General features: G+C 36.2%; 1 protein-coding gene across 3 annotated transcripts in view; it reads left to right on the forward strand.

The window, feature by feature from the left end:
- LOC132092105 (filamin-A-interacting protein 1-like) overlaps positions 1–26,636 on the forward strand; it is a 28,952-nt gene extending 2,316 nt beyond the window's left edge. The window contains exons 2-8 of one of the 3 annotated variants that reach the window (XM_059498189.1): positions 10,860–11,135; positions 12,268–12,441; positions 12,545–12,723; positions 18,703–21,475; positions 21,656–21,720; positions 22,567–22,624; positions 25,840–26,636. In XM_059498189.1, coding sequence (XP_059354172.1) covers positions 10,866–11,135; positions 12,268–12,441; positions 12,545–12,723; positions 18,703–21,475; positions 21,656–21,720; positions 22,567–22,624; positions 25,840–25,860 — 3,540 coding nt within the window. In that variant the 5' untranslated portion in view covers positions 10,860–10,865 and the 3' untranslated portion in view covers positions 25,861–26,636. Of the gene's footprint in view, positions 1–10,859; positions 11,136–12,267; positions 12,442–12,544; positions 12,724–18,702; positions 21,476–21,655; positions 21,721–22,566; positions 22,984–25,839 lie in introns of those variants that run through there. The other 2 variants (XM_059498190.1, XM_059498188.1) reach the window with 2 other exon arrangements.
- The last annotated feature ends 1,075 nt before the right edge of the window (positions 26,637–27,711 follow it).

The following is a 27,711-nucleotide window of genomic DNA, read 5'->3' on the forward strand; positions in this document are numbered from 1 at the left end:
AAAAAAAAAAAAAAAAAAAAATATATATATATATATATATATATATATGTATGTATATGTATATATCATGGTTTCCACAAAAATATGCAGCAGCACAACTGTTTCCAACAATAATAAGAAATGTATTTGAGCAGCAAATCATCATATAAGAATGATTTCTGAAGATCATGTGACACTAAAGACTGGTGGAATGATGCTGAAATAATATTATTAATATTAATATTAATAATATTTCACAATCTCACAGTTTTTTGCTGTATTTTTGATCAAATAAATGCGTGTGTGTTTGTTTTTAAAGGAGCTGTTGCATCTGAGCTGTGACATCGGGTATGTGCCAAATGTTAAACTCTTCACCTGTTAGTACTCAAGGCTGTATAGCGTCAGTCTTCACTTCTTCGGGAATGGTGTGTGTCTCTAAAAATGACACAGACATAGAATTAACATTATATCACTTCAGTCAAAGCAGGCTCTGTGGTGAGGTCATCTCTCTGCGGCAGCCCACAGCTATTGTCAGGAAAAAAACAAGGCGGTGAGCCAAAAGCATTACTGCAGACGCTGAGAGATCTGGGGTCACTCGTGGCTTTGTGCTTTTCTGCAAAACTCTTCCAAAGCAGCAATCTTGGATATTATTATTTTTCTGATGGATTAGTTGTGACATAGTATTAATTACAAATTTGATGTTTAGTTTATTCTTTAATCCAAAGTGATTTGAGTACACTTAAAGAAACAGTTCACCCAAAAATGAAAATGTTGAAAATGTTGACGCCATCCAAGATGTAGATGATATGTTTCTTTATCAGATCTGGAGAAATGCAGCATTGCATTACTTGCTCACCAATGTATCCTCTGCAGTGAATGGGTGCCGTCAGAATGAGAGTCAGAACAGCTGATAAAAACATCACAATAATCCACACCACTCCAGTTCATCAGTTAATGTCTTGTGGAGCGAAAACCTGCGTTTGTAAGAAACAAATCAATCATTAAAAACTTCAAACAAGTCCTCTATCCATAGTATTACTTCCTCCAGTGAAAAATTAATTTTGTCTGAATCAGAATTGAATCACAGGTCAAGCACCCGTTTCCAAGTGTAAGCACTCCAAAATGATTCTAAACAAATATGTTGGTGGATTTTGATGTGAGAAACAACAGGGAAAGGACTTTTCACTGGAGGAAGTGTTATTATGAATTATGCATGGATATTTTGGCCAGTTTTTATCAGCTGTTTAAACTCTTAATCTGATGGCACCCATTCACTGCAGAGGATCCATTGGTGAGCAAGTGATGCAATGCTACATTTCTCCAAATCTGTTCCCATGAAAAACAAACTCATCTACATTTTGGATGGAATGAGGGTAAGAACATTAAAATTTTTGGGTGATCTGTTCCTTTAAATCTCCCAAATGCTATTAACTTTTGTCTTTCTGGTCTTTTTGTGGACAGTCATATATTATTTTTCCAGCATAAAAAAAACTATAGTACCATTATAAATTCTGTTAGTGTGATACGAGAGTTTAATCACTTCAACTTATTTCCTCCGTCCTCTCATTTACTGTATGAGGGAAATGACATCATCTTCCTTCCATCAGAAAGGCATCTGTTCATCTGGTCTTTTGTCCACTGTGACCGACGATCGGAGCAGATCCATGCAGCCATATAAAAACATGTTTATCAGGACCATTTGCTCATCAATCACATCCGTGCAGGACAAAGGAGATCGCTGTGATATAAATGACTCCCAAAGCGTGTATGAAGCTAACACTGAAGTCATTACACGTCGAGTGTTTCTCATTCTGGGTCAGCAGATGTCTTTCTGAAGGAGGTGATGTTGAAGGATTCGTTTGTGCAATGGAAAGGTAGCAGATAGCAGAGCTATTCCTGAGAAAAGGCAGGTAATTTTGCATCACAGCAGTCTTTGCTGACGGTAGGTCTTTCTTTCAGGATTTTTTGCTTTTATTATTATGATATTGACTTGACATGTTATTCCACAAATTTGGATTAGTATTCATTTCCAAATCCCTTTCCCGAGACCATTTCCAACTCTAAACCCCTCGTGGAGAGTTCAAGATATTTTCACTTAACTCAGCACATTTCTTTTCTTTTTTTTGCTGTCTGGACTGTTTTTTTTTGTTTTTTGTTTTTTTTTGTAGCAGATTGCAAAATATACAAATATTCCAAAAGTTCATGATTGCATCTTATCTATACATTTATATCTAGCCATCCATCCAGTATTCTATTGGTTCACCCATCTATCGATTCATCCATCTGTTGTTCTTCCATTCTGTCGTTCCATCCATCCACCCATCCATTCATCCATTGGATCCAGATTAGCGGTCAACAAATATGGGTTTTTGATGGTCAATTGTAAAACTATTGCCCCATAGATAAAGGGTGATACAGTTTTTCAAAGTAGCATAACTTAACATTACTAACCCCAAATTACTCTGAATTATTGTTCTGCATCTACCACTGAACGTTATATATTGCTGGACAGCGTTCTGGATACTTGATTCTGATTGGTCAGCTGCTGCATTCCGTTACATGTATTAATTGAATAAAGACCGTTCATATATATGATTATTATGAGATAATGACTGGCTGTATTTTACCTCTTAAGTGGTATTTAGGAGAGTGGGCTCTCTAATGTAAATCAGAGCGGCACAGAGGTGATGCAGATGAGAAAAGAGGCAAATTTCAATACAGTAGTACTGTGTGAACATCATAAAGTCCTCTTGAACTCTCACCTAAAGCACATCTCCACATTTTCATCATGTGCCATTTTAAACTAGGCTGTAGTTTATGATTCCTATTTTTATATGCTCTCTTCAACCTATCGGTGTCTCTCTCACTCTGTCCTTCCCCTGTGTGACATCAGGTCACATTTATTAGATTAAGGCTGTGGTCCTCATCATGCCAGCGCTGGACGGCTCATCATACACATGCTTGTTGAATGACAGTTTGTGCTCTGAATTAGTCTGAGCACTTACAATAGTCAGATGTGTTGTTTCATTTTTTTCATTTATGTTTTTATAGGACTATAAACAACTTAAAATGCATTTATGTATTTGTCAGATGCTTTATCAGCAACTGCATTGCATTCAAGGTGCACTTTTTTTTATCATATTCAATAGCCAGTTGAATAACGTGCACTCATGAATCATTCAGTCAGAACAGGAATGTGTGTTTAGATAGTGAATATAGTTAACTTGTTTTTTTATGCTGACTTTGACTTAAAGTGCATTCAGGCACAAATAGCTGGTGTGCACTTGTGATATGGCTATTTTTAGCGGCTCACACTACGGGAAGGTACAGGAGGAAATGGCAGATGGTCAGAGCTCGGTCTGATGCACGAATGTTGTAGGTAGTGTTGTATTTCTGATGAGAACATGACTGGAGCTGTATAAGGAAGATTGCATGGTGAACATGTTACAGAGGAGAATTCTCTGATGTTGGTCAAATTGCATTCTGCTACTCATTTCACTATCAACTTTTTCTCATGCATTAAGAGCAATGGACACCCTTAACAAGAATTTAGTCTAATTTTCCATTAGAACATCCAAAAATCCTTAACATAATTATGTTGCATTCAGTATTAAGACTTATTTTCAGCTATTTTTGTTACTGTACTTTTTGTTTTAAGTGTAAACTAAATCTGTCATCCAATCCAATCCAATCCAATCCAATCCACTTTATTTATATAGCACAATTTAAACAAACAAAGCACTACCAAAGTGCTACCAAAGTGCTTTACAGAGATGAAAATATAAAACAAACATCAACAGTAACAGCGATAACGAAGACCACAACAGCTCTTATGCTGAGTCAAAAGCCAGGGAATAAAAATGTGTTTTTAAACGAGATTTAAAAGTGTTTATCTGCTTGTCAAGCTTAAATTCACTATCAATTTTAATGCCTAAATTGGTCACTACTGGCTTTACATATTTCTGCAAGGACCCAAGGTTTATGGGAGTGGAGTCACAAACCCAGCTGGGTCCAAACACAATGATCTCAGGTTTTTCTTCGTTTAAATTAAAAAAATTAAAAGACATCCAGGTTTTAATATCCTTGAGACATTCAAGTAACGGAGTCAGAGAACCGTTTGCATCTCTTCTCAGTGGTAAATAGATTTGCGAGTCATGAGCATAAAAATGGTAAGAAATACCATGTCATATTTAAGATGCATTCCTAAAAAAACAAAAAATCTTAATGTGCATGCTACTTTTATTATTTTTAGACATTTTAGCTTAAAAAGGAGTCAAGATGATACATTTAAAATTAATGTAGCAATGTAAAGTTTTAAAATGAATTCCTTGTTTGGGAGCAATAAAAACACAGAAATTTGACTGTTGGTATACAACAAGTACAAATCCTATTTTAACAAGCATTTTAATCTAACGTGACGAGAAAATGAAAAACAAATCCTCAAAATGTAATTACACTGTACAATATTAAGGCATCAGAGCATTTATTTATTCTTACTGCACTGCAAAAAAAAAAAAAAATTCCACTCGTTTTAAGTATAAAATCTGCCATGTTTAAGATGCATTAGTCCTATTGTACTGGTATCTTGTTTTAAGGATTTGTGGACATTTCATCTGGAAAACAAATCCAAACAACTCATTAAAAATGAATTGCAGCATATATTGAAATGCATTAATGTGGACAGCAGTCTCAAAGTGCTCTGAGCTGCTACTGATCTGTGATCTGTACAGGAGACACATCTCGTTTTCTCTCCCTCAGAAGAAACATTTGAGAAGAAGGATGCACACGTTTTTAGCATTCAGCTGTAGATGTCACTGAGAAACAAATAAGATATTTAAGACATTGGTTTTCAATTCATCTGGGTTAATTTCAACTTTCCAGGAATTATTTCAGACATTTTCTAAAAAAAAAAGCAAGGTAAATCCTTCATAATAATAATGAATACAAACATATGCACCTAATTCTCTCTCACACAGAGGGCAGGAACAAACAGTTCTGTGTCTGATGTGATAAAATAATGACCCTGACCTTAATTCTGGCAATCATATGATCAACTCAAACACAGCGCGTCAGTTTGTGCCAGACAGATCGTCAGTGTGAGAGTTTGTCTGCCCTTATTTAGTCACAGTCCTCCAGCTTTCACACGGCTGAGACGAACTCGGACGTTTCCCTCAAGATCTGGAGATGTCTGTGTGTCTGAGTGGGTTCAGGACTGTCTCTCTGTTTGGTGGAGGATGGGGAGGAAATATTTGCACAAATGTCATCAACTTCCATTATGTCATGTAACTCTGGTTATCTAGTTGAGGTTGATGTTAGAAGTGGGTTGAAACCAATGCATGTATGTGTGTTTGCATTTCTATTTAATTCACTGTCGGTTTTACTAATGCATGCCAGTGTTGTTATGGTTAAAAAATAAATAAATAAATAATAGACAGATAGATAAATATTTTTTAAATTCAAAATCAAATAAAATATTCAATGAAAACCTAAATATTATGTGTTAAAACATAAAACCAAAATTAGAAATGATGCCTCGGCATTTAATTGAAATAAGTTTAAGTTAAAATATTACTAACTGAAATGGAGCTACAACTATAGTTGAAACTACAACTAAAAAAAAGAATTATAACTATAAAAAAATTAAATGAATAAAAATGACAAAAGCATTGTTGTTACTTTAGTGGCAGTTCCACTAGTGCAGGTCAGTTTTGTTATAGTTAACTAAAACTATGAAAAATATTTCTATTTAAAATAAAGCATGAAAAATGTAATGTAAATATTAGATGAAAAATGTAAACTAAAAAAAATTACAAGTGTTGCCTTGCCGTGTAACTGAAAGAAGTTTAAATTAAAATGTTAAAATCACTAACTGAAATAAAAATCAATAAAGTTGAAAAGTTGACAAAATCATATAACCAAAATTAAAATGAAAACAAAATAAGAATACAAACAAGTATATAAATAATACTTCAAAACCTTTATTTTTTTTTTTTGTCCCCTTGGAATTATAAGGTTCTATCTGATTTTTGTCAAAATTGATTTATTCCCATATTGTTATTCTGTGACAATTTATTTACATTATGTGTTAGATTCTTTTTATGTTGTATACATTATGGGATTTTTATTTAAAAAACAATAAGGTTCTATCTACACAGTCGAATGGAATGCAAAAACTTTGAAGCTCAATATCTCAAAACTACTCGGAATGCAGATAGAACCCTATAATTCCAAGGGGACGATTTGTAATAGATTATTTTTTATAGATAAATAGTTAATTTTATTCATTTATTGTGTTTAATCTTGTGAAATATGCATGCACCTAATAATATGCATGAGCCGGTTTTCATGAACCCAGATTAGCCGTACTGTTATACCAACAAAGAATGTGCCGGTGTTTGAGTGTGTATCCGTGTGCATCGAGCTCCAGCAGTATCCATTACTAAATATAAAGGAAGTGCCACAGATGCTTGCCCACCTCAGATGAATCTGAGCAATTAATTATCACCGGCGCTCATTCAGTTTAAATTTCCCAGGAGGCATGTGTGTAACAAAACCGATAGCTGTGATGTTAAACGGCCTCGAACAGACTGATGTTTCTGGTGTCTCCTGAGCACAAGTGTGTCTCTCGCTATAAATACTGCTCAATTTCAGCAAGGAGCAGCTGCGTGAAGCTCTTCAGGAGCGAGGTGCATATTCTCAGAGTAAATATAAGACAAACTCTCATTTATATCTCCCAGCTGCCTCCGTCTCCAATAATAACACAGCTAAGGTCACCCTGAAGCTCTCAAGCATAATCCAAGTTAAAAATATACCCGTCTCGAGTCAGAGAATAGAGGTTTGGGAAAAACTCCAGTAGTTTGAACTCTCATCTGAATTGCTGTTTGGGACGGCATCAGTCAACTCCCTGTCAACAGCTTCTGTACATTTTTTTGGATTCCATTATAGAGGGCATAATGAACGTCTGTGTGTATACAAGTTCTGTCAGTGCTATTTTGGACAGCGATTGAATGTCATAACAGAAGCACAACAAATCAAAGTCACCATTGAAATGAAAACACTCCCATGGCCACAACACGCTTCTATTAATAACACAAATACTTTCTGCAACAATTAGTCTGCCAGGAATTTCCCGTCTTTTCATCAGATTCACTTTGTCCAAAAGCCTGAGATCAACATATTGATTAGTAATGTTTATACAGTTTTTTTATTGGAATAATATAATATATATATATATTTATATAAGGAAATGTAAAAACATTTTCTTTTCTTTTTTTCTTCTCTTTTAGATAATTAAACACCGCATCACCAGAGTTGGTATTGTGGCTTTATATATGATCAGACACTTGCATGTGTTATTATTAACATTTTATGAAAATCAAGCTCAAATGAAGTTACAAGGTTTTTAACCAGCAAATGACAGTAGTATATGTTTTGTCATTAACGGCCGCATCAGAGGAAGTAAGTGCATTGCATTAAGTTTTTGTGAACTTACATGTTATAAAAAGTTTACAGTATCTACATGGGTGCTCAGTTTTTTGTTGTTAACTTATTTGGCCAAAATCTTGTGATTTAAAACATGATGTGCAATGCACAGGATGTATAAAACAGTATATTAACTACTCAGCAAATACTAAGACTCTTCTCCACTCTTCAAGCACAAAAAAACATGAACCTTTATTTATATATAAATATATATATATAAATATAGTGTTTCTTGAGTAAAGAAAACGCTATAATTTTTCAAACATCATTCCCCCCCCCCATCATTAATGAGTATTATTATAAAACACTTTATATTTAAAAATTATATAATAATAAAATACAAAAAATATTATAGAATTATATTTTTCATTTAATACTGTTAAAAGCTATACATAGTCAATGTGAAATAATTTTATATATTATATATATATATATATATATATATATATATATATATATATATATATATAAACAATAGAGATAGTATACATTATTAATTGTAAAACTGCAAAATATTTTATAATGTATAATACTATTTAAAATGTACTACCCGAATTCCGGAAAAGTTGGGACGTTTTTCAAATTTTAATAAAATGAAAACTAAAGGAATTTCAAATCACATGAGCCAATATTTTATTCACAATAGAACATAGATAACATAGCAAATGTTTAAACTGAGAAATTTTACACTTTTATCCACTTAATTAGCTCATTTAAAATTTAATGCCTGCTACAGGTCTCAAAAAAGTTGGCACGGGGGCAACAAATGGCTAAAAAAGCAAGCAGTTTTGAAAAGATTCAGCTGGGAGAACATCTAGTGATTAATTAAGTTAATTGATATCAGGTCTGTAACATGATTAGCTATAAAAGCTTTGTCTTAGAGAAGCAGAGTCTCTCAGAAGTAAAGATGGGCAGAGGCTCTCCAATCTGTGAAAGACTGCGTAAAAAAATTGTGGAAAACTTTAAAAACAATGTTCCTCAACGTCAAATTGCAAAGGCTTTGCAAATCTCATCATCTACAGTGCATAACATCATCAAAAGATTCAGAGAAACTGGAGAAATCTCTGTGCGTAAGGGACAAGGCCGGAGACCTTTATTGGATGCCCGTGGTCTTCGGGCTCTCAGACGACACTGCATCACTCATCGGCATGATTGTGTCAATGACATTACTAAATGGGCCCAGGAATACTTTCAGAAACCACTGTCGGTAAACACAATCCGCCGTGCCATCAGCAGATGCCAACTAAAGCTCTATCATGCAAAAAGGAAGCCATATGTGAACATGGTCCAGAAGCGCCGTCGTGTCCTGTGGGCCAAGGCTCATTTAAAATGGACTATTTCAAAGTGGAATAGTGTTTTATGGTCAGACGAGTCCAAATTTGACATTCTTGTTGGAAATCACGGACGCCGTGTCCTCCGGGCTAAAGAGGAGGGAGACCTTCCAGCATGTTATCAGCGTTCAGTTCAAAAGCCAGCATCTCTGATGGTATGGGGGTGCATAAGTGCATACGGTATGGGCAGCTTGCATGTTTTGGAAGGCTCTGTGAATGCTGAAAGGTATATAAAGGTTTTAGAGCAACATATGCTTCCCTCCAAACAACGTCTATTTCAGGGAAGGCCTTGTTTATTTCAGCAGGACAATGCAAAACCACATACTGCAGCTATAACAACAGCATGGCTTCGTCGTAGAAGAGTCCGGGTGCTAACCTGGCCTGCCTGCAGTCCAGATCTTTCACCTATAGAGAACATTTGGCGCATCATTAAACGAAAAATACGTCAAAGACGACCACGAACTCTTCAGCAGCTGGAAATCTATATAAGGCAAGAATGGGACCAAATTCCATCAGCAAAACTCCAGCAACTCATAGCCTCAATGCCCAGACGTCTTCAAACTGTTTTGAAAAGAAAAGGAGATGCTACACCATGGTAAACATGCCCCGTCCCAAATATTTTGAGACCTGTAGCAGAAATCAAAATTGAAATGAGCTCATTTTGTGCATAAAATTGTAAACTTTCTCAGTTTAAACATTTGCTATGTTATCTATGTTCTATTGTGAATAAAATATTGGCTCATGTGATTTGAAAGTCTTTTAGTTTTCATTTTATTAAAATTTAAAAAACGTCCCAACTTTTCCGGAATTCAAATAATAATTAATGTAGTTTTAAAAAAAGCTTGATTGTGATTAGACTAGTTCTCATACCGTTGCTCAAATGTGAGGCCATTATTATCTAATTCAGCTCCCTGAACGGAACATCTTGTTTTAATAAGACGTTTCAGTAAGTGCTCTTTCACAGCCTTTTGATGCAGACGCAGTTCTGATATAGGGAACGTGGAGGGTGTGCGATGTGTGGGATCTTTTAGAGATCTTCGGGGGGCAGTGCTGGATCAGGCCAGACATGAGGCAGCGCGTACACAGTTGATCAAAAATCCTGATGTCATAGTTGAGCCCAGCACTCATAACATCCATCTCTCTCTCTCTCTCTCTCTCTCTCTCTCTCTCTCTCTCTGCACACGGGAACGTGAGAAATGAGGCTGTTGCAGATTAGCTACAAGGACAAACTACATATTAAAATATCAAGAGTGGGCTCCAGACATTTGATAAGAGACTTGTAGAAAAAGGTCCAGTGGGTTGCTTTTTACTTCACTTGAAACATACTCTGTAAAAAGGTGTTAGCTGTTTAGCATTTCATCCCTTGCTCACCAATAGATCCTCTATAGTGAATGGGTGCCGAATGAGAGTCCAAACAGCTGATAAAAACATCACAATAATCCTCAAGTAATCCACAGCACTCCAGTCCATCAGTTAATGACTTGAGAAGTGAAAAGCTGTGTGCTTGTAAGAAACAAATCCATCATTGAGATGTTCTTAACTTCAAACTGTTGCTTCAAGCTAAAATTAGAGTCCATAATCTATAACAACAGCAGTGAAAAAGTCATCTGGTCTGAATCAGGAGAGAAATCTGCACAGACCAAGCACCATTTCAAGCCAAAACAGTCCAGAACAGCTTTAAATAAATGTGTGGGTGCATTTTGATGTGAAAGAGGAAGTGTTATTATGGAATATAGACTTATATTTTGGCCAGAAGGAATGGTTTAAAGTTAAAAAAATATTTTTTTTCTTATAACAAGTAGTTTTTGGTTCATAAGATGTTAACTGATGGACTGGAGTGATGTGGTTTATTGTGATGTTTTTATCAGCTGTTTGGACTCTCATTCTGACGGCACCCATTCACTGCAGAGCATCCATTGATGAGCAACTGATGCAAAGATCTTGGTTGACCTGAGAGTGAGTACATTTTCAGCAACTGAAACTTTGAGTGAACTGTTTTCAAAACATTTTCAGGAGATTGTCTCTGGTGTATCTGTGGATGATGTTCATCTTTGTTTGCACCTGCAGGTGAAGATGAGGTCCAGGACCAGCGATATGGAGGGGCCAGAGAACAGACCACTGAAGCCACTCGCTAAAATACTCAACACTGAGAAAGAGGGAAGCAAACAAGAGCTGATGAGGACGAACACCAGAGCTCGGGAGGAAAAAGAGAGCAGTGAGGAGAAGGCTGTTTCTGGGACTTTGAAAAAGCCTTGTGAGATGCAGCAGAGGAGAGCCAGACTGATGGACCTCTCCAAAGAAGATCTCATCCGTCTGCTGGGAGTCATGGAGGGAGAAGTTCAGGTGAGGTTTCACTGCATAATGCCAATCAGTTTTTCCATGGTACAGTAAGTTAGACTGTATTTTTTTTTCTGTTTCCAACATTGATAATAATCAGAAATGTTTCTTGAGCAGCAAATCATCATATTACAATGATTTCTGAAGATCATGTGACACTGAAGACTGTAGGAATGATGCTGAAAATACAGCTTTACATCACAGGAATAAATTACAGTTTACAATATATTCAAAGGGAAAACAGTTATTTAAAATTGTAATAATGTTTCACAATATTACTGTATTATTGATGGGGAAAATGCAGGCTTTGTGAGCAGAAGAGACTTATTTTAAAAACATTTAAACATTTTACCAACCCCAGACTCTTGAACAGTAGTGTAAGTAATTAGGAGATTGTGTGCATGCAGAAAATGTGCATACAGCACACAGTATAGGCTACATACGATACAGTGAAGACACTGTAAAAGAAGTACGATGTTCTTTACACAGATGATGTCATATGGGTTTATGGAAGCGTACAGCTCTCTCTGCTGGTGCACAAGGAGAATGGAACAGTTTGCTCCATGAGACATGATACAAAACCTTGGAAATTCCTTTAAAAGACTTCATTTTCATTTATATATATATATATATATATATATATATATATATTTTTTTTTTTATCCAAGCCAGTTATTTTTATCATGTTTTTAAACAGATTGAAAATTGATTCAGTAAACGACAAATGCTTAGGGAAGATTTTTTTTTTTTCTAAAGTTGTCAGTAAAACATTATTACTGACTGAGAAATTTAGATTGACAAGATTATTGAAGAATATTTTACAACAAAATATTTATAATTTAGTTTAATTCAATGTGTTCCAATTTTCTTTAATTGTGTTCTAAAATGTCTAAAATAGCTTCTACAGCAAAATTCTTCATTGCAGTATATATTCTTAAAACATAGGATACTATGCCATGCCTTGATTTTTTTTAAACGTGCTATGTTAGAACCAAAGTATTCTTAGTTTGTGGTTTCATGGAAATACTGTGGTATTTGAATATGATGAACATTCAGTACCGTGGTATGCTTTATATCTATGGTATATAAAGTTCTATGTACTATGGTACCACAGTAAAGCAGTGATCGTGTCCTTTAGGCCCGTGAAGACATTATCCACATGCTGCAGTCTGAGAGAACACGACCCGAGGTTCTGGAGGCTCATTACGGATCTGCGGTTCCGGTCAAACCTCTACAAGCTCTGCAGAGAGACAGTCTGATGACCAGTGGAGACTTGATCAGAGACGACGTCTATGAGATCCCGATGATAGAGGTGCCATATTCATCTCTAAACCTGAATTAACAATGCAGATTTGAACATATTGTTGTGCTAGTGCAAGCAGTTTATGATGGTGATAATCATTCTGTCTCTACAGCTGGACCGTTTGGAGGAGAAGCACCAGGAGACGTACAGACGGATGTTAGAGCAGCTGCTCTTAGCTGAGAAATGCCACCGACGCACCGTCACCGAACTGGACAATGAAAAGCGCAAACATGTCGACTTCATGAACAAAAGCGATGAATTCACCAACCTGCTGGAGCAGGAGAGAGAGAGGTGAGGAGACAAGCTTTACAATGGAATGAATCATGGTTTTCAGTAAAATGTGCTCAAAAAGTGGAAAAAAAATGCTAGAATAATTTTCTTACAGTGGCTAGAATGAAGTGTGACATTATAATTTTTTTCAATTTTTCTTTTACATATTTTATTTCTGAAAGTTTTAGTGTCATTGGGATAGTATTTTATTTTTTATTAAGATTTAGATTTTCATTTTAATGAGATTTTTGTTTTGTTATTTTGTAGCATTTTTGTAATTTTTATCTTGTAATTCTTTTTATATATATATACACACACACACACACACACACACACACACACACACATTTTTGTTTTATTTGTATTTATTTCAAGTAATAACAACAACAACTTTTTTATGGATTCAGTTTTAATTAAATATAATAACCATACTCTGAAATTGTTAAACTAAACATTAATGAGATTAAATACTCCATGGTATTTGGAGGATCATAATAGAAAACATAATTAAAAAATATATATTTTAACTGGTTTTATCACATTTTTAAACATTGACAATTTATTGAGCAAATGACGAATTAGTTTTTAAAAGGTAGTTTTCCACACCTTAAACATTTTTTTTCTTTGAAAGTTGTAAATAAAACAAAGATTATTGGAGAGCGTTTTAAAAGAAAATACTATTTCAGATTTTTTGCTTTTTAACTCAATATGTTACTTGCTGTTTCCTTGTATTTGGGAAATTTTAATTTTTTTATTTATTTGTTTTTATGTTGCATTTTAAACACACACACACACACACACACACACACACAAAGGGTATTGATTATATATATATATTTATATATATATATATATATATATATATTGATTCTAAAGAACATTTTTCTATTTGAATATAATTTCAAATGTTTTTTTGTGAGTCAAAGTTTTAGCATCATTACTCCATCAGTTGTGCTTCTTCATATATTTTAGATATCTTAAAGTGATAGTTCATCCATAAATAAAAAATTACCTCATGATTTACTCACCCTCCAACCATTCTAGGTGTATGAGTTTCTTCTTTCAGATGAATACAATCTGAATAATATTAAAAGATCCAGGCTTTTCCAAGCTTTAAACTAGCAATGAATGGTAGAGGAGTTTTTGAAGCCAAATAAAGTGCGTCCATCCATCATAAAAAGTGTCCCATATGGCTCCGGTGGGTTAATAAAGGCCTTCTGAAGTGAACTGATGCATTTGTGTGAGAAAATATACATATTTAAAACTTTATAAACCGTTATCTATTAAGTAGCTTTACAAGCTTCATCATCATGAGAGAGTGGCATTCCAGCAGATGATGTAGCACTTTATTTTGCTCAATTTAATGTGTCCTTGCTGAATAAAAGTATTTATTTAAAATAGATGTAAATCAACTGGCCCCAAGCTTTTGAATGGTAGTGTGTTTTATTTCTTGTTTAATATTATGAAAAGCTCTCATATGCTACATTCAGATTATTTATTTAAAAATATATTTATCTTTGGAAAATCAGGTGACTCATAACTGCAAATCCCAAACAATTCCTGACAGAGACAATGAGTTCATTCATATTCTGATAAGACCCCTATAGTGGTCGACCACAGTCACGGTCCCCTGACTTCCTGTTTACCATCCTGAGCTTGACTAGCAAATGATATTTAGTTTAAAACTTGGAACTTGGAAGCTTATTAAAACCTGGAAAATGCTCTGTTGTCTCCAAATGTAATTTTTTTTAATCTGGACTCTATGGTTCTGTGGACACGCATTTTAAAAGATTGTAAATATACTGTAAATATAGATTGAATCTTTTGTTTTGCATTTTAATTGCACTGCATTTTTAAAAAGTAGCTCATTTGTGTGATGCTTCATCAAAAAAGTCATGGCAAATCTATAAAAACGCAAATTCTAGTTGGTTGCAGTGGCACTGTTCAGTCACACTCAAATCCTTCCACATATCACGCTTATCTCCAGCCCGTGTGTTTGGACATTCCTTCATAATTCTCTCGTTTCAGAGATTGATAGCAGGTGAGGTCATGCCAGCGCCGCGCCAGCTGGGACTGAGGAATATAAAACTACTGTGTGCTGAGCATCTAGAGGCATCTGCAATGCCGTTCCTCCTCAAATTACACCTCTTTCTTTCACATGACAAAAACATTTTTTTTCTCTTGAAGTCCCATATTCAAGAAAGACCGTAATCTGATGAGGACAGCTAGTATTGTCCTTTGATTGGCGTATAGTTACTAATTATTTTACCATCAACAATATTGTTTCATCATGTCAAGTCAATATATATATACTGTATGTGTGTGTGTGTGTGTGTGTGTGTATTTAAAACTGTGGGCCACTTTTAATGATCCAGTCAATTTCTGATGGATACATTTCCTTTGTTAAAATTTAGTTTAAATTGCTAATGTCACATTATAGAAGGAAAATGCATTGTGAATGCTGTTTCATGTTTAATGCAAAATCCAGCATTTAAGTAAAACTTAAAATAAAGTGTGTGTGGTATTTATTAGGGTTTTCTAGATGGTTGCAAGGTGGATGCTAAGATAGTTGGGATCAATTAACACATCTAGGGGATTTTTTTCACCCGTTTTATCGTCTTCCAGGAAAATATAATGTCTGATCGCTTGAAGCAATTGTTGCACATCAAAGTCTTATTCTTACTGTAGGTGTGTTAGCAAACATCTCCAATTAAAAATACATCTGGAAGTTTCATGTGCTTTTGATATTAAGGCTGTAATTTAAATCACAAGCACATTTATACTAGACACCAAAAGATACTATTCACATGATTTATGATTTATAAATCTCTCAGTGCACATGTTTCAGTGGATCTGATGATTTCAGTAGATTTTCCCAAATGTTATCTTAAACCTTTGCCAGAAAATTACCAACTATCACTATAAACTTCCTGCAATGATTGAACCTTTTTCCTAATATTATTTGCTGAATAATGATCTTTTTACTTTTCATTCATTTAGTGTGTCAAATTTGCATTCTTGTTGCATTTCTGAGTGACAAGGTTTCATCTGACCTGAAACTGAGAGTGCAACATTGTTCTCTTATGAAACAAATCTTTTCCCTTGCATTGTTGTCTGTTCCCATGGGAACTATTGGTTGCATGTGAGAAACAAAATAATTGGGTCATTTTATTGTTTATATGAGATGGAAAGTGAACCCTAAAAATGATACAGAGGATTTAGTGCATTGACCACTGCTCTAATTTACTGTTTCTTAAAACAATGTTCGGTAAGACTTTATTTCGATAGTACACTTTAGACATTCTACTAACAGTAAGTAACTTTGCAACTACATGTCAACTAGCAATTAGTAGAGTATTAGTAGACTGTCTAAAGTGGATTATCGAAATAAAGTGTAACCCAATATTCTGACTTCAATCTCAGGGAAGAGAATAAGAGAGGAAACCTGAGAAAAGAGTGCAAGAAAAGCTCTCTGATGGCTCCGCCTCCTTTGCCCAAAAAAGGGCAGAACAGCTCTGTGTAAGTGGGATGATATCAGCAGCAAGTGGGGCAATGCCGTTTCACACAACATTCACCTTTCATTGCGTTCATGACATGGTTGGAATGTGATGGCTAATTCAGGGAACCGTTCAGTGATGCTTTGAGCAGAGTAACTTTAAAAACATATTAGGCAGGACCTACCTGGACTCCTTTTCAGCTAGATGGTGAGTTCAAAAACAGTTTGAAATGAATGCAAGTGGGCTGACAGTATTCATTCATGGATCTGTTTGGATATGTTATGTTGTCTAACTGCTGTAAAATTCTCAAAAATGCATAGTCTGGAAATTTAGATCATGGAATAATGAATGAAATTTAAATGAATTTTATGACGATTTCTTTTAATCGCACAGCCCTAGAATGGACTGGAAATGAACAGAAAATAATTGGCAGGCCCACCTGCAATACCACCGCGACCCACTAGGGGGCCGCGGACCACAGGTTGAAAACCACTGGACTAGAGCAATCAAATAGTGAGAGAGTGATCTGCTCACCTGGTTATGTTGGTGGATGTTTCGACGTGGAAAGCAGTTCGGAATTGAAATACTGATATTTTATTTGTTAACAACATACTTTTCATACCTTAATTTCGGGAGTTCGGAGCGGGTTCGCGAATCATTTGAGTCAGTTTGGGAGTCCGGAGCATGAATCATTTGAGTCAGTTTGGCAGTTCGGAGCGTGAATCATTTTAATCAGTTCGGGAGTTCGGAGCGGGTTTGCGAATCATTTGAGTCTGTTTGGGGATCGCGAATCATTTGAATCAGTTCGGGAGTTCGTAGCCGGATCGCGAATCATTTGAGTAAGTTTGGGGATTGCGAATCATTTGAATCAGTTCGGGAGTTCGGAGCGGGTTCGCGAATCATTTGAGTCAGTTTGGGAGTTCGGAGCGTGAATCATTTGAGTCAGTTCGGGAGTTCGGAGCAGGTTCGCGAATCATTTGAGTCCGTTTGGGGTACGCGAATCATTTGAGTCAGTTTGGGGATCGCGAATCATTTGAGTCAGTTTGGGAGTTCGGAGCGGCTTCGCGGATCAATTGAATCAGTTCGAGAGTTTGGAGCGGGATCGCGAATCATTTTAATCAGTTTGGGAGTTCGAAGCGGGTTCGCGAATCATTTGAGTCAGTTCGGGAGTTCAAAGCGGGTTCGCGAATTATTTGATTCAGTTTGGGAGTTCGGAAATCATTTGAATCAGATCGGGAGTTCGTAGCGGGTTCGCGAATCATTTGAGTCAGTTCGGGAGTTCAAAGCGGGTTCGCGAATCATTTGAGTCAGTTTGGAAGTTTGGAGCAGGTTCGCGAATCATTTGAGTCAGTTTGGGGTTCGCGAATCATATCTGTATATGGATAGGCATTTTTAACTAATTTAGTAGCTAGTTCTAATTACGTTTTCCACGTGTGTTTAGGTGTGATATGTGAACTCTTATTTTTTTTTAATTATGTGCCTTTTAACAGTGTCAAGTATATTCAAAAACTAAACAAATCTTGCCTAAAAAGTGCACGCATCTAGGCTAATGTATAGTTACATGATGAAGTCTTGTGCGCGTGGTGAGTTTTGAGTGCGTACTTTCACTGCATTATTCGGTGTATTTAAATGCATTTATGAATGCATGTGAATGATCACAAAATTCAATATATGGGGATTAGAAAATGTATATATTTATATCATTTTATGCAGTTAATCAATATCGCACGAAGAGTGCCATTTCAGTTTTTCTCCAAAAATCAGCATGATTAAAATGTGATATTAAGTTACTACAAACAATAATTGAATTACAAATACAAAATGTTGCAGAATAATGTAATATATGAATGAATAATAGCCTAAAGAACCTTTGTTCCAAAAGGGTTTTTTCTTGTCATTATAGAACCTTTTTAGCATAAAAGGTTCTTTGGAGTTGAGTAAAGAACTCTATGGTTCTATATAGAACCCCAGTGAACCCTTTTTTCTAAGAGTGTAGACTTTTCTTCAGGTTTCCTTGTTGGCACAAATTCCTGTTGTGATGTGCTAGTTCACTTTTTGTCAGGTTGGAATTTATTCCCGTTGACGTGCAAAGCTGCACATGAGCTGTTTCGATTCTGTGATCATGCAAGCATGAAATGTTCAGTAACTACTGTCAGAAAAAATCACTAAAGTATTCATACACTGTTCCTTTTCTCACAACGGTCATTTTTGTCTTCTTCACACATAGTTTTTCAGTCAATTCACACAATATTTTTATTATGATATTTCTCAATAATGTAATATATATATATGTATATGTGTGTGTGTGTGTGTGTGTGTGTGTGTGCGTGTGTGTGTGTGTGGATAAACAAATACATATTTTGTAAATAAAATATACACGATGGTTGACTCTCTCTTTGCTCTCGCTTTGTTGTTTCTGATTAACTTTAATAAAAAGGACTGTATAATTGGACCTTTATATGAATTATTAATTATGAATCTCTTTCTCTTTGATTTTCACCAGACTTAAGACACTGTTGGAGCAAGAGAAGGCATACCACGCTCGCAAGGACAAGGATCACAGCAAACGTCTTGAGAAAGTTCAGGAGGAGCTGGTAAAGTTGAAATCATTTGCCCTGATGCTGGTGGATGAAAGGCAGCTTCACGTTGAACATATTGAGCAGCAAATACAGAAGGTTAAGGATCTCAGCAAGAAGCTACATGAAAGAGAGCAGCAGTTGGAGCTCATCAACAGCAAAGCTAAAGAAGACAGTCAGAGGATGCAAAGGCTGGAGCTCGACCTAGAACATAAGACCTCCAGATTTTCACAGGAACATGAGGAGATGACCACCAAGCTGGCCAAGCAGGAGTTTGAAAGTCGACAGCTGCGTCTAAAGCTGGCCAGCCTGTCACGCAGGATTGAGGAGTTGGAGGAGGCCAATCGTATGTTGCAGAAGTCTGAGGGGGACCTTCAGGACCTGCGGGACAAAATAAGCAGAGGGGAGTGCGGGAACTCAGGCCTCATGGCTGAGCTGGAGAACCTTCGCAAGAGAGTTCTGGAAATTGAGGGCAAGGATGAGGAGATCACGAAAACAGAAGCGCAGTGCAAGGAGCTAAAGAGGAGGCTCCAAGATGAGGAAAATCACAGCCGTGAGCTGAAACTAGAGGTTGAAAAACTGCAAAAGAGGATGGTGGACCTGGAGAAACTGGAAGGAGCTTTCAATGTGAGCAAATCTGAATGTGCCCAGCTTCACAACAACCTGGAGAAAGAAAGAACCTTGACAAAGAGCTTGGTATGTGAGCTGGAAACAGTTAAACACCATATCAAAGAACTTGAGTGCTCAGAATCGAGGCTGGAAAATGCTGAGACAGGTTTAAAGGATGACTTGACCAAACTAAAGTCATTCACGGTGATCCTAATGGATGAGAGGAAGAACATGGCTGAACGAATAAAACAGGAAGAGCAGAAAAGTGAGGAGACTAACAAACTGTTTAAAGCTGAGCAATGCAAAGTCATGGAGGTCACAGAAAAGCTGATTGAGGAAAGTAAAAAGCTTCTTAAACTAAAGTCCGAAATGGAGATGAAAGTGTCCGCTCTTACCAAGGAAAAAGAAGACCTGAAATCTAAACTTGTAAGTGAAGAAGAGAAACGAAAGGATCTCAGTATAAAGCTATGTCAGATACAAAGTAAAGTGGATGAGCAGGAGGAAGCTGAGTGGGAATCTTCAAGAAACAGAGCTAATGTAGACAAAGTTGGGTATCCTGATGAGGACAACAAGGTTAAGGAGCTTACTATGGAGATTGAGAGACTAAGGAACCGACTTAAACAGCTTGAGGTTGTGGAGGGCGATTTGTTGAAGACAGAGGATGAGTACGACATGCTTGATAAGAAGTTCAGAACCGAGCAAGACAAAGCCAATGCCCTTTCCCAGCTCCTGGAGGAGATGAAGACGCAGATCACCAAGAACAAGGCCATAGAAAAAGGAGAGTTGGTATGCCAAGAAGCTGAGCTGAGACTACGCTGCAAGAAGGAAGAGGCCAAAACAAGAGATCTTCAGGTTGATGTCCAAGCTCTAAAGGAGAAGATTCATGAGCTCATGAACAAGGAGGATCAATTATCTCAGCTTCAGGTGAACTACACAGTTCTCCAGCAGCGGTTCATCGAAGAGGAGGATAAAAAGAAAAACATGAGTCAAGAAGTTCTCCAACTAACTAAAGAGTTAGAAGCTACTAAGCGTTACAGCCGTGCCCTTAGACCCAGCATGAATGGAAGGAGGATTGTGGACGTTCCTCTTGCTTCCACTGCAGTACAGACCGATGCAGACATGAACAAACGCATCGAAGACGAGACTCCGGCTGTGTTCATCCAGAAGTCTGTTCTAGAGGAAAATCAGATCATGAGTAATCTGAGGCAGAAAGGTCTCAAGAAGCCGACTGTGTTGGACCGTTACCCGCCGGCCGCTGCAGAGTTGGGGACGAGGAAGTCTTGGAACCCTTGGATGAAGAAGAAAGAAGCGGTTACTATCACTCATGGAGTTCCATCAACCAAGGAGGTCAATGGAACAACATCACGCTCATCACCAGAACTAATAATGTCTCAGAAACCCGGTCAGCCCCTTCATATTAAGGTGACTCCAGACCATCAGAGCAGCACTGCCACGTTGGAGATCACCAGTCCACGTGCTGAAGACTTCTTCTCCAGTACCACCATCATCCCAACTCTTGGGCTGCAGAAACCACGCATAACAATCGTTCCGACTTCTATGCTGCCAAAGTCCAAAACCAATGAAGGGCCAGCTGAACGGACAAAGTCTCCAGTCACTATAACGGCCATCTCCAGAGCTAAATCTCCAGAGAAGGGTAAGGGCTCTGAGCATCCTGCTTCTCCTCTGTCCATCATAACCGTAAGCGCAACTCCAGTCTCCCAGGCGTCCATCTCCCCAGAGCCCCATGAGATGACCATGGGCAGGGCCGTGTTCAAGTTGACCCCTGAAAAGCAGACGGTTCCAACGCCCATCCGGAAATACAACTCCAATATTATAACCACAGAGGACAACAAGATCCACATCCACCTTGGGTCACCAGGGTTCAAGAAACCTCAGGATGACCGAAGTGGTTCAGTTATGGTTTGGCCTAACGGTGTAAATTCAGACAGCAAAGAGATGCAAACGGGGAAAGTTTTGCGCGCTCCCAGACAGACGTCAGCTAATGTCGGAAACATGATCCAAGGAAAGATGACCAGCAGCATCACAATAACCCCCATCACCTCGGCCCCATCCAGACCTACTCATTCTGTGGTGAGTACCAGATTCATTACGTTGTCCCACTGTTTGGATTGTAGAAGATGCGAAACATTGCGATAGAAAATTGAGTGTGCATTTATGCCATAAAATGACAAGAATAGTCATTTAACAATAAATACTTTGTGATATTCTGTCCCTAAAAACAAAATGATCATTCAATCTTTTATATTTCAGTTGCTTCTGAAATGTTTCAAAATGATATCAGGGGGTGTCTGCTCCCTAGATAGCTCTCTTTCAAGGTATAGATAAATCAAATTCAATCTCCCTATCCATTATCATTAACTAACACTGGAATGTACTGATGTGCTTGTCACACAAAAAAGCTTGTCAAGAAAATGCATTAAATAGTGACACAAACTGACCTGTCCCCTCATGTTTAACCTGTTATAAAATTGAATAATGTGAGACCAGAACTCGGCTAACCTTCCTATCCTTGCCTAGCAAACCTACTAAATCAAGCACCAATTGTAATTAATAAAATATAATTTACATGTGCAAATATTGAAAAGTATTTAATATTAGATAAAAATAAATAATAAATTAAAAATAATATAATATGACTTTCATTTACTTGCAGGAAGTGATATATATAATATATCACTATATAGTGATATATATAATATATCACTATATATATAATATATATATATATATATAATTTATTTAATTTAGTTTTATTGATTAGTATAAAGAAAAAATATATATAGTAAATAATTAAAAAATAATAAAAATAAAAAACAAGAAGAATACTTTGTTAAGACTTAGACTTAACATTCCAGGATAACATATTTTGTGAATCGCCACCCTATTTATTTTATTTATTATAATATATTCCTTTAAACGATATATTTGTTTGAATTTAAATATATTTACTTTTACTTTTGGCATTTTTTTTTCTTTTTGCATAAATAAATGACCAGTTAAGACCCCTTTATAAACAGGTTTAAACTTTAATTTTCAGCAACAGAAAGTTAGCCTGCATAATTACAAACACAAAATGCACTTGCTTTGGCAAAAACATGGTCAGTGAAAACTGAAAAACTTCCTAAAATGTGTTCTCATATTTCGCTTTTCCTTTCTCTCAGCACGGAACGGACGTGCAGTCATCTCGCTCCACGGCAACACGAATCCCCATGTCAAAAGGTATGAAAACAGGGAAAGCGGTCTTGTCCACAACGACACAAACTGAGAGCCAGTCTATGAAAATTGAACTGAGGAAATCTGCAGTTTGCAGCTCTGCAGCCGGAGCCGGAGGACAGAGCTGAGATTAGCTTATGTTAATGTGGCACTGGAATTTAATCTGAGCACTACCGAACTCAATGAAATCTGAACAAAAACGTTGCAGTGTAAAACAAAGCAATTATTGGCACTGGGGCCTTCATATCCAGATTGAGATACATTACTGTAATATTGTAAATACTGTATGTTAAATCAGCCTTCATGTATAGACACTTATAGTTGGATCTCAGACAAATGGAATGTGTGCATGTGTGTTGTTGTTTTTTTGTGCTAAAACACTTTAGCTAACCCTTCACTGTTTCTTTTTTTCCCATTAAGTATTTATTTTTCCATTTACCACTTCACTAAGGTTTTACCCCTTAAAACTACTTGTGGAGGTTTCCAGAGGAATGGAAATTAATTGTATTAAATGTCACTGAATGAATTTTGTGATTCCACTAAATAAATACATTATTTTGTTGTTGAGAACACATAGAAACATTTTGTTTTATTTTATATTTTGGGTTTATTGATTATTTATATATTGAGACTGTATAGGAAATATTATTTATTTCTGTCTTAATGAATGTATCTACAGTATGTACAGTATAAGGGCATTGATCTAAGGTCAGGAAACCTCCATGAAATGGGAATAACATTCTAAACCATATAGATATTAGTTAAGCATGATAAGTTTACAAACTGATTCTCATGATTTACCCAATTTTAGAGACTAAATGTTCTGACGGTGAAGGAATTTGATATTATTTCTAAAATTATACCAATGCCTTTTGTTTTCTTTCAATTCAATAACACATTCTGAATCAACTTTGATCAATTTTGTTTTGTACGTAAAAGTCGATAAATATATTTATAAACATAAGCATCACATTTCTGCTTCTAAACTTTCCCAAATATCTCACCCCATAGGTGTCCACTACTGTAAACATAAATTGTATTTATTTGTATAATCTGAGGAAGGAGTCTAAATTCCTGGCGAACAACATTATTTTACAGATTTAACCTCCACTGAACCCAGAATATTCCTATAATGAAGGATTTGACACACATTTGTGACATGTATTGCAAAAGAGAAAAGGTTTCTAAGCAAGTTTAGTGCCCTTCATTTTAATGAGAAAATGGTCAGTTAATGTTTTAGCCTCCTATAAGAATAGTTCAGTCAAAAAAAAAAAGAAAAGAAAAAAGCTTGTATTTGTTTCTCCATCCGATTTGGAGAAATGTAGCATTGTATCACTTGCTCACCAGTGGATCCTCTGCAGTGAATGGGTGCCGTCAGAATGAGAGTCCTAACAGCTGATTAAAACATCACAATAATACACACCACTCCAGTCCATCAGTTAACATCTAGTGAACCAATAATCTGCTTGTTATAAGAAAAAAATCCTTAATTTAGGTTTTTTAACTTCAAACTGTCGGTTTATAATCCATAACGCTTCCTCCAGTGAAAAATCCACTGTCTGTTGTCTGCTCACATCAAAATCAAAACGATGCTTGGTCTGTGCAGATTTCTCTCCTGATTTAGACTTTTTTTCACTGGAGAAGTGTCATAATGGATTATGGACTTGTATTTTAGCTGGATTTCTCTCCTGATTCAGACCAGATGATTTTTTCACTGGTGTTGTTATGGATTATGGACTCGAATTTTAGCTGGAAGCAACAGTTTGAAGTTAAGAACATATCGATGATGGATTTGTTTCTTACAAACTCACAGTTTTTCACTTCACAAGTCATTAACTGATGGACTGGAGTGCTGTGGATTACTTGTGGATTATTGTGATGTTTTTATCAGCTGTTTGAATTCCCTTTCTGACGGCACCCATTCACTGCAGAGAATCCACTGGCGAACAAGTGATGCAATGCTACAAAAAATAAAAAAAAACTTTTTAGATGAAGAAACAAATTCTTGGATCTTGGATTGCCTGAGGGTAATTACATTTTCAGATAATTTTTTATTATTGGGTGAACTTCTCCTTTAAGACATTTCTATGTAGTGTTCTTCTGCTGATGTTACTGTGCGATCAGAGTTTAGTGCTCTGTCCAGGCCATATGGGAGCCAGAGAACACTGTTATGAGAAATAAGAAACAACAGCTGGAGTTCTGGAGTCCCGTTTAAGATCCTGATTGTGTCCTTCTGCCTGATGATACAAACATGGCAATTACACAAATAAAGACCGGCCTTTTAATTGATCCGTTTACCATTAAAGGAACAGTTCGCCCAAAAACGAAAATCATGTCATCTTTCACTCACCCTCATGCCGTGTGACTTTCTTTCCTCCGTGATGTTTTGCAGAACGTCCAGAACTATCTTTTTTTATATGAGGCCTGGTTCTGTCGAGCTCCCAAAAAGCTCTCAAATCGCTTTCAAATATGCTTCCAATTCATTTAAACAACATTAGCAACAGAAGAATGAAAGTCAGATGGGTTTGGAATGACACAAGGGTGAGTGAACAATGACAAAGTTTTTATTGTTAGGTGAACTTTAAAGCTTTTGTCTTTCTCATAATAAGCTGCTGTTTTGTGTGTCACTATCAAAGGCTTTTTAAATCAATTATTTCCATTTTCACAGACTGACAGTGTTCATTTTCTAATCCATCCATGCGCAATAACAGGCTTTGGCAGCTCACTGGATTCAACGGCGTGCTGCGATTCCCAGAAAACAATCGGAAAATTGCTCTGATATTTTCACCATCCATAAACTTGGCTGCTCAAAAGCTTTTAACATGAATATGTGCAACTGATTCTTTCCATGCAGTGGTTAAACCGTGGGCTGTAGTGTTTTCTCCTGGAGCGTAGGTTTGATTTTGACATTGCTGAGGACATACAGTAACAGACAACACCCCTTCATCATCCAACTGTCCCAACATTTTTGCACTTATGATAGATTATTGACCACAGTTTCATACCATCTAAGTCTCTAAACATGCTCATAATAAATAAAGAGAGCTTTTTATTTTTATTATTATTTTTTTTTTGCAGCCAAAATTACGACAACAGTGATTACATATGCATACGTGTATATTTAATTGTTTTAGTAGTCACTGGATATTGTCTCGAGCATCCCTAATAAATTCTACACCCTTGGTTTTCACAATAACTCACTTTCCCTGTTTTATCCACAGAGAATGTTGTGCTCCATGTGAATCGAGAGCCATGCTGAGGTTGTTTCAGATCCGTAATATGCCTGACAGAAAGGTCTCTACATTTGCTTTGCATCCAAATGTAGCAATAGAACGAGGTTTGAATCAGTCAAAGCTGGTTCAAGCACAAGGATCTGAAGTGTTGCTCCATATCTACTTGCATACAGCCTATATCATCAATTCAAGACTACAAGAAAGTCAGTCAGACGGCAGATTACTGAACACTGGATGTTTACCAGACAGTAAAGAAAGAGATCAAAGTTGTACAGAACATGGAAAGTTGTGGCATGTCAGAAGAAGAGAAACAGATACGTATTTTGAGAGTAAAACATGGAAAAGTCTACATGCAATCAAAACTGACCCCATTTACTGCCATTTTTTTTTAGGTCATTTTGACCCAGAGAGGATTTGATTTTTCCCAAAAATGCTTGTTAATGTTACAGCATTAAGACTACAACCTACTGACACAGGCTATACAATAGCAGCTTTCCAAATAAACTGGATAACTTTTGCACTTGGATTCAATCTTTTCATCAACATGTTTTCTTTCATTTAGCACAGCTTCATGCACTTCAGTTTCTGAGTGAACATTGCCAAAATTATCCACAAATTATGCTTTTTTTCCCCTCAAAAACTGAGGTGCTTAAGCTCAAATCAATGAGAGATGATCAATTCAGTTTCTAAAAGAATACAAAAACCTCTGCGCATTGAAAGCAAGCAAGTTGTCAAAAATACTGAATCCAAAGATCTTGTAAAAGTATAGCATAATAAGAGATTTACAAGCACTTTTTTTTATTATTGTCATTTTTGACCAGGAACACCAAATCTCGTTAAATATTCTGTTTCACCCGGAAATGTATTGCATTATGCATAAATTGGACTATGTAAGCAAGTTCATGTTGACTTTAGATATGCAGTGGTCTAATGTTAAATCATATGTTGTTTGTTTTGAAAATGATCGGTTAAAGTGTCATATACTGCTGGGAACAGTTTATTGATCATTTATCAATCTCTGCTAGTATTTAATGGTGGCATTGATGTGTTAAAAGAATGAGAGAGGGTCAGTTGGGAAAAAGGTGCATGATAATGTATGTTTAGTTAAGTCTGAGTATTGACCACACAGAACTGTATTTAATTTCACTTATAGCATATGACCTCTGGGAATGCAGTACGAGCTCACTGAACTGAAGTGTGTGTCTGCCTCTATATGAAATGAGAAATTCACCCAATAAACACATTTCTGAAGCACGTGACTTCATGGTCCACTGGATGTGTTGTAATCTGCACCACAAACGTCTAAGGCTTATAGGGACAAATTCAGATTTGCATTGGTATGTAGGGCAATCATGTTAGTACAAAGTGGCATTTCAATTAGGGCTGTCAATTGATTTTAATGTTTAATCTTATGTAGGCTAATCAATCTAATCTAATCAATTGTTTATTAGTCGCACATCAAATTAAGCTGAGAAGTTACCCACAAAAGCTCATTTCAAGTCATTACTGTGACACATTAGAAAAGCATGTAATAGATATTACAAAAAGAAGCTTTTTATTTCCATTTTTTCAACTATCCCTTTAATTAGAGGATTTTTACATTTACATTTAGTCATTAAGCAGACGATTTTATCCAAAGCGACTAAAAAATGTTTTTTTTTAATTAATATAGATTTTTTTTTTAATTGTTTTATTAGTATGCAAATATGAAATATTTTTTATAGTGGTGTCAAACGATTAATTGCAATTAAGCTTACTCAAAAATACAAATTTTGTTTACATAATATATGTGCTGTGTATATTTAATATGTAACAACACGGTTATTAATCATGAGAAGTTTGATGTATTGCACATCTACA

Source organism: Carassius carassius, chromosome 18 (assembly GCF_963082965.1).
Source record: "Carassius carassius chromosome 18, fCarCar2.1, whole genome shotgun sequence".
NCBI classification, from domain to species: Eukaryota; Metazoa; Chordata; class Actinopteri; order Cypriniformes; family Cyprinidae; genus Carassius; species Carassius carassius.